We start from the raw sequence: 16,822 nt of genomic DNA on the forward strand, positions 1-16,822 counted from the left end.
GGAAATGGTACATTAATGCCAAATGGCCAGCACTCCTGGATTTAGGTTATCTGCCTCCTTCTTGGTATTTAAGCATTTCTACATGATCAGTGTCTCTAGAACAAATCCCTAGAACAAAGCAAAACAGACATTTTCCTTCATTTAGAGTAGAAGGCTGCTCTCCTATGCTGCTGAGGCCCTGCAGGGCTGCCTTTCTTTGGGGGCCAATTTGTGCTGCATTGCAAGCTCAGTTTGTCATTTTTGAAATAACAGATCTTTTTTATTTTATTCAGAGAACGCATCATTACTTCTCCCAGCTCTTCCTGTTGTCTTTAACCTTTAGCCACACTTCACTCCTAGGTAAGGAGCTACAGCATCAGAAATAAAGGAAGACAATATTTGCTTCCATGGTGTAAGAGGCAGCTAGCTGCCTTTCCTCTAAGCCTTTGTAAAATTTATCTTTTTTTTCTCCTTCCCTTTCATGTCATTGCATAAGCAATTTATAGCAGCATAGGGTGGGTGAATAGGCTCATTTAATCATTCTGCCAGAGAAAGCCCAAGATCTCTAGAAAAGATAATCACACATGAATTTATACATTGATAAGCAGTCACATTCAAACCATGGCTAAAGCAGCATCTTGCCGAATAAAGACCATTAGGCTTGTTTTATTAGGTTAAGATAAATATAGTTCAAGCCATTCTTTTTCTACTCCATCTCTCCCAACGGGCAAGTTCAATTAATCCATTTATTCTTCCTGGTTGACTGCTGTTCTATCAAATTGGAATGAGTAGGCTTTATTGCAAATGCTCTTTTGATTCCATTATTGCTATCTGCCCTATTTTACCCATTTAAAAATAGTTTGGGATTCATTAAACCATGAATTACAAATGCTTTACAAATGGATGTGCCATCCAGAGTCAGTAATATAAAAGAACTTTTATATTTACTTAATTGGACTCGATTTTTCTCTTTGTTTAGGATTTTTCTTATTTTTTCATAAATTTTAGTGTCTGACACTAAATACAATACTTTCAAAAGATAACATGTCTGCATAAATACATATTTTTCAACGTTATAAATATAGTTGGAGTTAGAAAAGAATTTTAGATTAGCTGTAATTTGTTACAACAAAAATCATTACAAATGTAAGTAATTACTTCATAGGTTAAGCACTACTCTGTCTGCTTACTGCCCCTCCCCCCCGTGTTGTCACTTTTGGGAACAGGACCTTAGAAATGGTAGGCTTCTCTATACTATGAACTGTAGAGGGAACCTGGGCTGGAGGATAGTGAGGTCAGCTTGAGTACTGGTTAACATTTCCAGTATTTTCTGGCTTTCTGCTAGGCTACATTAGCATTGGAAGCAAGAGAGCCAGGTCTTAGGCAAAAGCAATAGGAGGTAGGAATAAACATGTCAGGGGCCTAGTTTATATTAATAGAATCCGCGCCTTACCTCTTCAACCAGCTGCAGCATGCGACGGGTGCTTTCCAGGGACTAAGAGAGAAAAACATAAACATTGTTAGGGCAGTAAGTAACAGAGCACCAGGAAAGTCAGAACTACTTTCTTCACTTGAGAAACACAAAGGTTCCTATCGCATGGGACTTCAACTTTGCACCCGAAACACAAAATGCCTTTCCAGCTTCAATCTCTTTCCTATTGGGCTTTCTACATGATCAGATTTCCCGAAGCAATCATAGGAAAACTTATCTTCACTAAACCGAAACCATATGAGGCTGTTCTTGATATCAAAGACAAAGTAGTCGGAAAAAATAATTTTGTATGCTCCAATGCATGGGAAACCATCTCATATACTTCAAGGACTGCTTGGGTCTCCCTGGACTAGGAAGAGTGAATTTTAAACACAAGCATAATATTTCAGGAGTAGAGAGGAGTGTAACAAGTTCTTTAAAACTCCTCGAAACACAACTGGAAGTTGTTATCAATACAAATTAAGCTGTCGCCTTAGGGTGAAAAAAAATCAAGCAAGTTTCAAATGACTAGCCCATCAGAGACAGCTATAATTACCTTCCTTCTTAGATAAGGAAAAGGAATGGAGAAAGCTCTGAGCTTGACGGCTGGACCCTCAGGCACAGCATCAGGACTTTGTTCTCAGTTCCTTTAACATAGTTCCAATCCAACAACCAATGCGATTTCTCAAAACCACGCTTTTAAGCAACAAACTTATGTTGGACATAGGGAACTTGAAGGATGTGGATTTTTGCTGCAAAGGGCTTAAGTGGACTCCTTTTTGAATAAAACGGCTATGAGCAATAGCGTGCTGCCAAATGTTTAACAACTGACTCTCTGGAAAAAATATGGACATATTTATGTATATTTGCATTTATCACACTGACATGAAACACGAAGGGCACAGAAGAGGCACATAATACAACACAGCATGCTTGGTTATAAATTCTGCGTAGCAGGTGGATTCTCACAGAAAGCTCCTGTCAGTTTTTAGTGCCGTCTGTCAATGGCTTATCAGATTGCTAATGTAATCCCAGTACGGTCACTGGAACTGTAGAACTTCACGTATGCTCACGAATAAGAAGAAAATGAAGCAGTGAAGACTTCACGTTAGAATTAAACTTAAGGGTAAAGAAGGAGATGTTTTTGTTGAAAAAGTTTTCAATTAATGGAGGACTTCGTCAAATTTTTTATATTCTAAAAAGTCTTTTCATTATTTGAGAATTTCATACAATGTATTTTAGTCATTTTCACCTCCTCCACCCTTCCCCCAGCTCCTCCCAGATCCAACCCTAAATCCATGCACCCCAACTTTGTATATTACCTTCTCAATGTAAGAGCTACAGACATGCATGCTTTAAAAGTTTTATGTAGATTATTAATCTTTTCCCTTCTGTCTTAACTATAGGTAATTACCAAAATAATAAAGCAAGCTGTGATTGGTATTTGTCAAAGACTGATTCTAAATGATTGCTTTCTATTTTATTTCCGAGTGCAGTGTGCTACACTGACCCTGTAGTTGAAATGTGCGCCAACAGTGTCCTATGGGATTTCTGCATCTTACGAACAGCAAGTGTAAATGTCTCAAGGGCACAGATAGCAGAAAAGTGTGCTGAACTAACTAGAAGCAACGAGTTTTAAGCACGTAGTACCATTGATTTTAATATATATTATATACATTCCACCTAATTTTCAAATTATGTACTTAAATTTTAATAATAGGCACGCTTAGCAACCCTCCTGGAAAGTCCCTTAAAGTGTTAGCCTTTACTGTTGAGTTACCTACAGCGCACTGCAAGGCATCCAAAGATAAAGTTTGTCCTAGAGGACCCTGCCCTCTCAAGTGCATAGGAGTCCAGAGTATTTGGGCTGTCTAGCCTGCAGGCATTTTAGAGAAAAAGAAATTTTTTTTTAACTTTTTTCTTTTTCATTGAGACATTAGAAGAGACATTTCTCAGAATCTGAATTCAAACCACCCACCTTCCAGTTTTGGGCTTACTTCCTAGGTCTCTCTCCCTTACCTCATCAGCCAGCTGGTCAGCCCTCCTCTGCATCTCTTCCAGCTCATTGCGCATATCCGCGTCTTCGGCCATGGTAGTGGTTGGGGGTTGCTGGGCGCCTGGGCCAGCAAGTCAGCAATGGGTTTGGCTGCAGAACCTGAGCAGAAGCAGATTGGAAACTATGAGAGCTCATATGAATGCGTGCACACTGGGATGTCTAAGAGCAACACTGTTCTCGTGGTTCAGATAACTTCTGAACTGGAAGCCAAACTCAGCAAGAATCAATAGAATTGTGTTATCTCTCCCATAAGTACCAGGAATGAATCTTTTATCAACCCTATCACGGAAACAGACACATGTTTACATATGTTTCTCATAGTCTTGCATTGTAGCCCAGGTTGGCCTTGGGGTCACTATTTTTCTACTTCAGCCTCCAAGTGTTCCAATATTACAGGTTTATAAGAACATATATGACTTCATCTAAAGTATTCTTAAAGATGTAAACTATACAAGACGTGGGAATGATGGGGTGGATGATACAGGCCATTGTTGGTCTAATTTTTAATGTCACATTTATTCAGTTATAGTTTGACAGTTTTACTGAGATACAGTTGATAAACTATCAAATCCACATATTTAAATTAGATAGTTTGAGAAGTTTGGTCACATGCAATATACTCAGTAACCCACTGCCCTGAAAAAGAAAATGAACCAGAGCATTAATCCCCCAAATTTCTGTATACTCTTTGCTGTTCCACCTGCTGTTCTCTGTACCCTCCCATGTCCAGGAAACTGTTGACCTCCTTTTCACCATTATAGTTGGTATTTCTTAGGAGTAAGTATAAATGACATGCCTGGCTTTTCCACTGGGTATAATTCTTTTGAAATTTACCCACATGATAGCACAATTACTAGACTATTCCCATTTGCTTGGGTGTAGCATCCCATTGTCCTTAGAGGCATCCAGCATTGTCATTAGAGGTTGTTAAGGATGTACACAGGTGAACAGCCCTTATTCCAAAGTGGAATGCGTCCAGCACCTTCAAATCTGACCAGTCCACTTTGTGGCTACTCATATGAAACAAATACACAAAGGAGGAACCTTGTTCTTCCAGAACACACTTCTCTCTTCCAATCGTTCTCCATTCTCAAATACTTACTAAACATCCCTGGCATCATTGTGTCAGGGGTACATCGATGAACAAGAATGATGAATTCACCACCACAGAACTACAGTCTAATTGGGAAGAAGAAAGTGAAGGAATTCTGAGCATAGGAGTCAGGCATCATGCCTGTGAGGAATACTTAGTTCCTTTAAGTAAGTAATGTCCCCAGAAGGCCCCCGAAGCAGAGTTTGAGACAAGTCTTTGATGTTATGCCAACATCTTTGGGTAGTACACCTTGCAGAGGCCAGGGCTTGTGTCTTGTAGTTGAGATGATCCAGCATGCAATGGAATTTACCTTTTCTCTTGCAGAGTAGATTATCATCTCTGAAGAATGGGTGCCTAGCTAGGAATTACATTTCCAGCATTTGCGAAGAGATGGCCATGTAACTAGAGATGGTCCCGAAAGGGAGATGGCAGGTGTCCCTGGCAGACAGCAGACCCTAAGAAATTGATTTTGACTTCCACTATTCTCCTGTCAGCAAAACAGGACAGCAGAGGATGCTGAGCCACAGGGGAGCAGGAACTTGGGTTCTCGGAAACCCCGAAGAGAGGAAAGCTGGCTGCCGACCAGACACACCTGTGTTTCCATGGTTCCCAACACGGATCTCATGAGCTGTGTGACTGGATTGTATGCCACTGCCAAGCCACTTTCTCAGCCGCTCAGATGGAATTCCTTTGGGGTGCGGAAGCGGTACATATGATCAGTATCCTGCATTAGTCAGTCCTGGAAGAAAGTCTTCTAATTGAGGGACCCTAAACAGGAAGGATGTGTGACTATGGGCAAGATCATCACCCTTCCTGAGCTTTGTTCCTTAGAGCTCACTTCTGAGCTTTTAGATCATAGGCGTGCCGATAACGGAAAATTCTGATCATCTTTGTTTGCTAAGGATGCCGGGCCTTAGTATACAGACAGCCTGTTTGTGCAAAATATCCTCATACCCTTTGTCATAATCTAGGCTCCTTTACCTCTTCTTCCTTTAGTGATGGCTGGCATCAGGCATGCTGCCGAGGAGCTGCGTGCTGGTGGAAGCAGAAACCAAGGAAACCAGCCGAGTGCGGAGGTGCTGGTCTCTAAGCAGCAGCTCCCTCAGGCTTGCCACCAGGGAACAAGCAAGGGCGCGCCTGACCTGAACTGTCTTTGTGTTGTGCTGCTTGCTCTTTCTTGGGTCATCTCCTCCTTCAAGGAGCTACTGACTTTTGCCCATAGTTAGGCAGTGTATTAGGAAGCAGGATCCCCATGCTTTCAGTCCTACAGTAAACTGCCATTTCCCACTCGTCTGGGCTTAATCAAGGGTAAGTATTTGTTCTCTCTCTCTCTCTCTCTGTCTGTCTCTCTCTCTCTTTCTCTCTCTTTCTCCTCTCTCTCTAACACACACACACACACACACACACACACACTTACTCACTCACTCTTCCTGTCTACGGTGTTTCCTTGGTGATCCCTCAAAGTTGCTATTCTCAGCAGGAGAAGAACAGCTGTATGCTCCTGGCTCCAGGCTGCCAGCATCCTGCCAGGGGCTGGTTGATGGACAGGTGGCAGGCTGGCAGAGAAGCCATGTGGTAGATGCTCTTGTATTCCTCGCTTTCATGCTCTCCCCACCCTCACGCCCACCAGGAGTTCCCATACCTTTGTCTCACTCTCAAATGCATGATTATCTGTGTCTTGGATGGATGGATGGTTGAGTGACAGATCTCAGACACACCGTATTTTAAAGCAGAGAAAGCAATGGCAGCCCTCCTGATGAGAACCATGAGAACAGCCAGCCAACAGGCCGCTTGCTGGGAGGTTTGTCGCGACTATTTGATAAATTGTCCCTACAAACTCCAAGCCCATGCATGATTGCATTCTAGGAGACAGGCATCATGGTAACTAGCAGTCATTTCAGAGGCTGAAAGGATGTTAATAATGAAATGAAATCACCCAGGTAGTGTCGGACACGTGTTACTTCTGCACATTCATTGCCTACGCTGGTGGTGTGGCCCAAGGGAGCAAATCTTGCATTGCAAAAGACGGACGGTACAGAGAAACTGCCTCTCAAAAGGCTTCTTCCCTGGAGCTCAGATGTAAGGTACCCCCTAGTCATTAAAGACCCTTGTTGATCTCAATCACCCATGCAAAATCTGGCCCTTACGAGGTGTTCACTTTCTAAGCTGATTTTGAAATGAAGGATTGATTATATTATCATGGCAGTCCCGTTAATGTTCCAGAATCGGCACTTTTCAGCTTCAAGTTTAAGATAATGCTTCTGTAACTCCTGCGGAAGTCAGCATCACAAAAAGTTCTTTAATGATGGTCGAGTCATTAAAACTGCAGAGGTTCCGGTTTGCTGGGTTTGAGATGCAGTTCCTGATTTTTTTTTTTTGTCTCTGCACACACGCAGGAGGTATGGACACTACTGCTTTGCAGACCACATCTGGCCTACTTCCTGCTAGAGCATCAGTAAGTGTCACTGGATAGGGTCAGGAAAGGGCTTTGTGGTGACACAAATGGGACACTAACCCGGATAAACCAGTCAAGGGTTCTGCAGCAACACAGCTCTTGCCCCAAAGAGAGTAAGAGACAATTGATTCTGAACCTAAATTGAGTGACCATGGCCCAGGGACATAGGCTTCGATTACTGTGAGATCCATAGTTCCAATGTGGAAGTAGTTTCAGGAAGTTTTTACTGGTCACGGAACAAAGAAAATTATATATCAAGGCATTGCTAAGATCTAATGGAGGAAACAATAGGATCAACTATAGGCCTCAGATGTTATTTGATACCATTCATAGCTCTGATTGGTGGAGAATAGAGTTTCCTTAAGCTAATACATTCCAAAGGTTTTTTTTTATTTAATCTATTTATTCGGACGTTATATCTGATAGGGAGGAGAACAAGAAACGAGTCTTTAGAGGAATAAAGAGAGTTGAGAGAAATCTAATTAGGTTCTGGATCTGCATCATTCCAACCTCTCCATAGTCCTTATAGTCTGATCAGTTAATCAGCCTGTGCAGATCACTTCTTTCCAGGAATTCTCATTCCTTCACAGTCGTCTGGACCAAGATCAGCTTGCTGTTTGTTTTTGCAGTGGACTTAGGCTAATCCCCACCCCTATTCTTACATGGTTGAAAGATTTGAGACAAAATAATTATAAAATGAAAATTATGGTTCTCAACTCTCAGGGTCTGTAAATAAAGTTTTATATTTGAGTACATTTTTGTCTATCCCTGGATTCACCATTAGTGGTTTCTTCAATGACTTAAGGGTCCACAAAGCTGAACATACTTTCTAGCTGGGTCTGCAGAAAAATTAATTTGTGTATCCAAGCAAATAAACATACAAACAAACCCAGAAATCCTTAAACGTTCATTTTCAGCTTTTAAAGTCTCCAGTGCATTACGTATTTTCTACAGATGAGCACCGAGTAGGGTTATTTGTTTTTCTGTTCAATTTTGCCTGCAAATCCATTCAATGAAGCTCCCCATGGTGTTTCCTTGGAACATATTATAAAAGAAGAATGATGCATGGAGCAAAACTACAAAATATGAAGATGAATTTGCCCTTGAATGGCTATGCCTACGGAATTTCAGGATCGCAAATCGGATTTAACCCTTGCAATTAATTGTGAGGTGATGGGATGTCCTCATAACCTCATGGAGATTCTAATTTCCATGGTCAGCTGCAGACAAAGGCTCCCAGTCTCAGCAGCAGTACTGGGCTGTCTATATCAGAAACAGACACATCTGAGTGCCCACCACTGCTCTGGTACATTGGGCAAACCTAGCAAGCTGCTGTACTTATTCTTTGGTGTCAGGAGGAATCTGCATTTGTTATCACAGACAAGCATGCCTGGAACTCATTAGAAGGGAGAGAAGCTGCCACAGTTGGCATCCTGAATGCTCCCCAAAGCTCTTGAGTTAGAGGTTTGGCCTTCAGCTTGGCACAAGTGGGATTTGGTGGGCCATTTAAAAGGTAGGACCTAGAGGAAGAAAGTTAGGTCATTGGGAATGTGCACCTAAAGAGAATACTGAGTCTCTCTCTCTCTCTCTCTCTCTCTCTCTCTCTCTCTCTCTCTCTCTCTCTCTCCTCCCCCTTTGATTCCTAGCTTCTATGAGATAAAAAGCTTCTTCTGCTGTGTGTTCTAAACATAAGGCATTGCTTCACCATATCCCCAACCAACAGGACCACTTAACTGTGGGCAGAAATCTACGAAACTAAAGTTCAAAACAAATCTTCTCTCTAAGTTGATAGTTTCAGGAACTTTCTCATAGTGGCAGTACACTAACACAAGAGGCAGATGAACTGGGGAGAGCCTCCTCATCTGTTGAAGGACTTAGTTAAGTGCAATAACATAAAACTGGTCTCTACCTCTGAGTCTATTCTCAGAGACACTGGATCAGGGAGGAGGAGCTGAGTGTGAATATTGGGGTCTGTGGCTTGATCTGTGAGGTGGACAGAGGTGTGGCTCTCATGCTATGAACATCAGGCCATGGGGAAAGAACATCTTGAGGACAGGGTAAGGAGCTAGCAAGTGGTTTCTTTCTTTCTATGTATCCTCTTCATTAATAAAACAAACCAACACATTTATATAAATCAATGCCTACTATTTGAATATCACAGAGAGCTACATATATTTGATGTCTGCCTCTGCTAGCTACTTGGATGGAGGATCTCTTGTTTGTAAGGATGGCTCGTTTCTAAAGTCAGTGCGTTTATGACGACAAAGCAGGAGGAAGAACAAAGGAACTTTAATCATGCTGACTAGCATTCTCAGAGGTTTCTCTGTACTTGCGGCCTATTTAAATCTCACACAGACCTTATGGTGATGTGTGTATGAATGGCCTACTGGGGCTTAGAAGGAAAGACTGGCCCTCACCTCAGATGTAGGTCAGGAGTATGGATCATTTTCAATATAAATACTCTCAAAGCATGTTTATTCTCAGCGCAAGTTGTATTGAGGTTTTTCCTTTAGACTAAAGCCTGAACACCATCTTATTTTTAGTTTCACTGGCATATTGGGAGGTGTGCAATGACGAAGGAACCAGGCCTTACTTCTTTTGAGTTGCCCAGCTTTCATAGCCTCCAGAGTCCTAGCATCATTTGCTTCAAGTGGACTTAAGAGTCTCTGGGAAAGGTTCTCAGGGTTCTGAGAGGGGGCAAACTGCCTAGTTTCTACAAGAAAAGCTTTTCTTGGGAAAGCTAAAGCAAGAAGGTTAATAAGAAGTACACCTGGCGCCATCCATCTCCACAAAAGATAGAGGACAAAAACACCACATTCTGATGCTGGAGTCTAGAGCCGGTCTGGTGATAATCTTATTAGTCATGTGAAAATGGTTAAATGAAGCTTATGCTTTAACTCTAAAGCAAAATTCAGAGCAAGGAGTACTTTTGACAAATAGTATATGGCAACTCTCTGTTTACATGTCAATGCTGGTTACCTTTAAATGTAAGGTCGTTCTCATCCACCATCCTTACAGAACAAAGCCAAACCAATTTCATGTTTAGTGGCCATTTCTCTTGGATAAGGTGGTGCACACTTTTAATCCCAAAACTTAGGAGGCAGAGGCAGGTGAATCTTTATGAATTCCAGGTCATCCTGGTCTACATAATGAGTTTTAGGTCATCTGAGGCTACATAGTAAGATCTTGTCTCAAAAACAAAAGCAGATAAATATAAAATTTTTTAAATCTGCTGTAACTGAGATTTTAAATTTTTAATATGTGTCCAGTTTTGTGTCTCTGTAAATAGATTTTGAACATTCTTGTGAATAAAATTCAAATTTCTTTTTTCTAGTGGGTCCTGCTGGTATCAATTTATTTCTTAGTTAAATCAAAAGACTGTATCTCAGATATGATGGATACATGACTTGTGAATAAATTGTTAACTACTATGTATCTGTTTCATGTGCAGGAGCTGGTTAAAGGATAGGTCACAGCTGCTCACGGCAGGACCTTTAGTAGCATGGGCTGAGAGAGAGTTCCTGGCCTCAAAACCTTTTTTAGTAACTTGTTAAATTGCACATTTCCAGTTACACCAATTAGAGAAATCAATCTGTGTGAGTGGGGCTAGAATCTGTACTTCCAACAGTAATAAGTTCTACTTATTTCCTTCCCCCAACACCATCACCTGCTAATGGTAGCATCTGCATGTAGCTGAAGGTAACTGCAAGCATCCAATGGGAAATTCTGGTAGCCCTGGGATAGCTAAAATGATCTAGGAAACATGTGGTTCTCCAGCATGCTGTTGCATAGTGATCTGAGGTGCTGGCGTCCTTCTTTTTCAACATTGTTTTCAATATGATGATGTGTATCCATGCTTTGTTACCATGAACACACAAGAAGAGCCTGGCTGAAGAACCATCTCAAGTGACAGATACTTCAACCAGCTCATAAAATGCCCCCCTCCCTCAGAATCTCCCAGGCACAGAACATTCGCAGAAACCTACTTCCTATTCAAGTCTGACTTGTTTGTTTGCCAGACTATCCTACTACATGCCATTACATATGTGGATTTGGATTCCATCTGTAAACCCCATCTAAACACAGTTCTGATCTCCTTTCTTCTGAGAAGGGAAGACTGCCTCTCGCATGAGCCCTGTCTTGGGCATAGCTGACAGGTAACTTTGGTTTGGGTTTGTTCTGTATGTGTGCTGGGTCTGGGTGGCCTTACATTTAAATGCAACCAGCATTGGGATTCCTTAATTGCAACAGGGCAGTCAGCCACAACTAGTACTGATTATGACTAAATGTCTCTTTTTCAAAAATGCCAATGTTTCTTTGTCTATTTTGCAAATGTGGCTAAGTGAGTATTTAGTGCAATAGTTTGTATTCTGCAGTGGTCCCGAATTGTTTACTTGCGAGCCAAAGCATGGCCGACTAATTTGACTAGGAGAAAGGGGCAGACGGAGCTGAACCCGGACCCACTTATCCTGATCATAGTTTAAGCAAACCACAGTTCATTCACTGAGCTACTTCTGCCATGAGGCCAACATGAGGCCAGCCACATCCAGCACGCAGCTGGAGACACATCACTGCCTCTTAGGGATGACTCTGAGGGTTCTAGCAAGATGCATTTTGGCCCAAGTATCTGTCCTCTGCTGTGCCTGTGAAGGGCCAATGAAAATGCTCCTGTTCTAAATATGAGGTTGGCTCTTGGAAACCAACGTTTTGTAGGATGTTGCTACAAAATAAATAAATAAATCCACTAGTTGTGCTAAGTCTTAAATAAAAGGATTCCACTCAAGAGTCATGAATGAACTGTATCCAAGATGGAAGAGAAAGGACCCCCACAGTCTTTTAAACTAGATCATTTCTATTGACATATGGCTGAGTCAACAGTTAGCAAAAAGTTCCAAGTATTCAGCCTCACAGTTTTTGGACTTCAGCTGTGGAAGTTGTCTGGTGCAGGGTTCAGCTCCCCTACTGTGTCATTGTGGCTGCCACTGCCATCACCCCCGTGGCTACACCTGTGACCCTTTTTTATAAAGACTACCCAGCATTGTTTCATCTCACTCACTGAGAACTTCCGGGTCAGCAACTGGGGGAGGATACACAACACAAAAGCCCAGCCTTAAAACATGCATTCCAGAGAATCAGCAGCCTGCACTGAGGCTGGAACTTCAGCTGCACCAATGACTCCTTTGTTTGGCTTCTGTCTATCACCTGTTCCTTTCTCCCAGTGTACTCCCAGAATACTTCCTTAAGATATCACTGGCACATCCATCTTCGTTGAGGAGAGTGCTTCTGTTGAACTCAATCTAGAGACAACTTCTCTTTATTTATGAACTGTTTTCTATTACATATTCCAGGCACTTAAAGGTAACAATAAGTTATCCCATCAGGAAAAAATGGGAAAGAAGAAAATTTACATTCCAGCCATGCTAAGAAATATGGTAAATCTGGGTTGAACTCACTTGAAGATTCCACGTGCAGAATATCACAGAACGGCCAGCATTGGAAGGGTATAAGCTGGCCACTCCCCATAGGAAGAAAGGAAGTTCAGAGAGGTGGAAGAATTTGGTTGAAGTTACAGGTCATCCAAAGCATGATTCTTTTAATGCTCAGTCTAGGGCCCAACTTTAAGGCATTGTTTATAGCAAATATGAAAAATCTTAGAAGGAAGGGACCTGTCTGCTCTCGCTGATGTTGTCTTCAGAAGGTGACATAAAACAGTGACCGATGTTGTGTTCAGTGCCTTCCCTACTGCTCTACTGATCTTGCCATGGTGTCCTGTCTACTACTGGCCCAGAAGTGAAACGATTGAGACATCTTGCAATGGATGTGCAATAATTTTTTTGGCTCTGCAATAATGTCTCCGCTATGTCTCTCCTTGAAATGAAAACTTTTGCACACAGCCCGCCTCCATACAGAGCCCCTGCACACCACCCTCTTGTCAGAGTTAAAGGAAGAGGCTTACTGCAAAGTTATTGGCTCTCAAGTGAATTCACCGTGGAGTTGCTGTAAAAAACAACTAGCTTATATTCCTGCTTATATTCTAGTTTTTTTCTTTCTTCAAACCATTAAGTGTTTGACACAAAGGGTGGGAACATAAAAGGAGTTCCAGCCAAAGAGTCTGGAGACTCTGCTAATGGCAGAAGGACTCCAAATGATGATAAAGTACCCCTGAAGTGATTGTGTGAGTCAATGGGGGACAGAAGGCCAATTTATCAAATTAGATTTACCCCAATCTCTGTTCGCTCGAGATAAGTCACTGGTGTGATTGCAACTGCTTCAGTGTGCAAATTTGACTTCTCCGGTTACGCAGTTTGTCACTCGTTGTCCTTAGTGTGGAGAGGGTTTGAAAAGCACTTTAGATTAGACCTTGTGGGCAAAGGCTGGAACATTCCTGTAAGTCACACGGAGCATTTCCTTTAAAGACGGGAAGCTTTCAGTTTGAGATGATTTTGCCAGAATCTCCTGTCAGGATGAGTTGGTCTTTTTTTTTTTTTTTCTATCTTCATATCCACGTTTGACCTTGGATCGTTTCAAAAGCATTAGGTTCAGAAGTTGAGCACACGATTCTCAGGAGAGTAAAGAAAGATTGTGTCAAAGATTAATCCAGTTCTCTAGTGAGGAAAACCAACAAGATGGCATAACTGGTCTAAAGATGACCTGTATATAATGCTGGGATAAGAGTCCCTGTACAGTCACAGACTCAGTAGGGCAGCAAAGTGACAGCTCGTCACTCTGTGGTTCCCTAGAGAGAAGCCACGAACACGTGCATCGCCCACAAATTCCACATCAACAAACTAGGAGCATGGCAATGATTAAAATTTATTCTTTAACTGTATAGTGAGTTAAAGAAGGGGAATTAGCTAATCCGTAAGTAAGTCCACTCGATATTGCGTCAGTCTGGCAGACAAAACAATAGACATCCGTGCTTCTGTTATTTGGCTTTGGTTCTAAGGTTTTACATAACTTTTCGTAAAGATGCAAGCAAGACAGTTCCACCTTGCGCACTATGTGGTTATACCTGACGTTGGCTGTCAAGTAACTTGCTTGTTTTGAAAACTTAATGGCTATCCTTGGTGTCTCTGAGGGTACTGAGTAAGAACAGTATTTCTTTTGATGTTATATTTAAGGTTCTCAAACTCGAGAAGGCACATAAAAATCTCCTGAGGAGCTTTAATAAAGTCCACTGCCCGGTCGCACCCACCCCAGGATAATTCAAGAATCTCTGAGCAAAGATTCCCAGGGAGCGATTTACATGAAAGATCACCAGGAAGATGAAATACCTCTCTCTGTCTCTGTCTCTGTCTCTGTCTCTGTCTCTCTCTCTCTCTCTGTGAGTGTGTGTGTTTGTGTATGTGTGGTGTGGTGTGGTGTGGTGTGGTGTGGGTGTGGCATTAACCTCTTTTAAAATTAGGACCAAACGCATATCACGAAGTTTTTCTTTAATTACCAATCTTATTATGAAATTTGGCATTAAATGTTGATTAAATGCCTCTTTAAACCTGACCTGTGTCCCATCATATAAATTTATGATTTATTTGGTTAATCTTCTATTACTTGGTGTTTAGTGTTTTGTTCACCTGTCTGTCTGTCTGTCACCCTTCCCCCTTTTCTTTCTTGTAATGATAAACTAGACTGCCACAATATACGTCCATGGGAACTTCAGCACATCTTCTGTTATTCCCTTACCCGTTAGAGTGGACTCGCAGGACAAGGAAGATGAGTGTTTAAAGACATCCAAAGCTTTACTGACATTGCTTTACACAGAGCCTTATCCATGCGCTGTTTTAAACTTGTGATTTCTTTACATTTGATTTTTAAAATATTTCATATCACAAGGAGAATTAAGAACTTATTTTTTGTCATCCCCCCCGTCCCAGTGGTACTTTCAGTTAAACTTTTTTAATCCTGATAAATGTGTCCTTTTGTGTAAATGGAAAAAGCCCGAAAGTCTGACTTGATATTTTTCCCAACAGTTCTTTGTCAATAAGACCTTTTCTTCTTATGAATACTAAGAGCTAGAAGTTTAAAAAGAACACATTGGTTAAAAAACTGGACTTTGTGCTTTGAATAGACCAAGATCTGCTCAGCAAAGCTTAAACTAAAAATATCAGGTTATGTTCCTATCTAGATGTTAACAACTGCTGCTTCTTAGAAACACCTCCTTCTAGTTTTAACTCAGACTCATTTATAGAGCACTTGGGTGTTGAAAACAACCCAAAGCTCACCCTCCCTGAGACGCCTTTAATCTGCCCACAAGCAGCTTGTGGTTTTACAGCCTGCCTCAATCCATCTGCTCCACTTTAAGCATTGCCTCCATAACATTGTTTACATCCCAGCATTTGCTTCTGTGGAAAGGAAACTCCAAAGCTATTATCACTAATTCTGCATTTAGTTGGACCTATCTATTTTTAAGTATAGTTGTTAGATATATATTTAATTTTTTATCAACTTTAAAAAATGTATGTTCTCATTCTGTGCTTGAAATATTATTTTAAAAATGTATTTGGTACGTCTGTATCTATGTGTAGGAACAACTTGCAGGAGTCAGTTTTTCTTTTACCATGTGAGTTCCAGGGCTGAACTCAGGTCAACAGAATCTTTGCTCATTGAGTCACCTCATCCGTCCTATTCCAAGCTTTGAACACACACACACACACACACACACATACACACACACACAAATGCAAAATTGTCAAGGCGATAGTATATGGAAAAGGAGGTGAGCCTTTTTAATTTTATTCAAGAAAACAGAAAAGAATTTTAGTGAGTACAAGACTCAAGTCTTTCCCTTCTAACCCATATGAATCACACAATTCAGGAAAGGTAGATTTACTAAATCATTTCTTAAAATAAGTAAATTGGGTGTGGTGGCGCACACGCCTTTAATCACAGAACCTGGGAGGCAGAGACAAGGGAGGTAGATCCCAGGGCTCAATGCCAGCCTGGTCTACAGATCAAGTTCCAGGACAGCCGGGGCTTCACAGTGAAATGTTGCCATGAGAAACCAATAATAATAATATAATAAAATAAGTTATTTTTTTCCTTAACATTATCACTCTTAGTTTTGCTTTGAGTCTGAGACCCCTTCACTGTGTTTTCCCTATGGTCAGAGACCAAGCCTCACGTCCGGACTTCAGGGAAGTCCTACCCCAGAGCCCTGTTCTTTTGAAGTATACAAGCATAATGGAAAATGAGAGATCTGAGGGTGTGGCCAGGTAAACAAATATTACTTGATAAGTCAATCTAACTTCCAAGTGCTTTTTCCTACCCATGTGAAACCAACGAGGCTTTTAGAAAACTGACTGGTTGTGGATTGTGGCCATTAACTCACTGAGAGCCCCCTTGGACTTGAGATTTGGCAGACACCAACAGGCAAGCTTTTAGGTTGCCCCACTTTTCCTAAAGCTAGTCCCTGAGCTGCCCTCATACCTTCAGGGAAGGATCCCTTCAGTTTTAAGGGCATTGGATGGCAGATGCTTATACTTAGAAGGTCAGTATGTCTGATCAGTCCTTTAGCTTCAAACAAAGGAACCATCTGAAGCTTTAGCCCTCTTGTGCTAGCTGAACAGGAGGTGGAAGCTAGGCACCTTCCGCTGAGGTCTCTGAGGCACAGAGAAAGCTACGTCCATGTTGGAGAAGTTCTCCAAGCTATGGCACTTCCTGGCACATTATAGAGCCCCTCCCAGACCCAAGGGGAGGCAGGTCTTATTCCAGCATTCTGCTTTGTTATGGTAACGGATGTTTTCTTGGAGAATTCTGAATTTTTAATGGACT

General features: G+C 41.6%; 1 protein-coding gene across 2 annotated transcripts in view; it reads right to left on the minus strand.

Annotated features, from left to right (window-relative positions):
- Positions 1 to 16,822, minus strand: part of Snap25 (synaptosome associated protein 25) — a 73,168-nt gene that overhangs the window by 25,313 nt on the left and 31,033 nt on the right. For both annotated transcript variants that reach the window (XM_048455425.3, XM_048455427.3), the window contains exons 2-3: positions 3,470 to 3,605; positions 1,433 to 1,474 (exon numbers count right to left, since the gene is read on the minus strand). In XM_048455425.3, coding sequence (XP_048311382.1) covers positions 1,433 to 1,474; positions 3,470 to 3,541 — 114 coding nt within the window. In that variant the 5' untranslated portion in view covers positions 3,542 to 3,605. The remainder of the gene's footprint in view (positions 1 to 1,432; positions 1,475 to 3,469; positions 3,606 to 16,822) is intronic.

Source organism: Myodes glareolus, chromosome 10, assembly GCF_982192425.1.
Source record: "Myodes glareolus chromosome 10, mMyoGla1.1, whole genome shotgun sequence".
NCBI lineage: Eukaryota > Metazoa > Chordata > Mammalia > Rodentia > Cricetidae > Myodes > Myodes glareolus.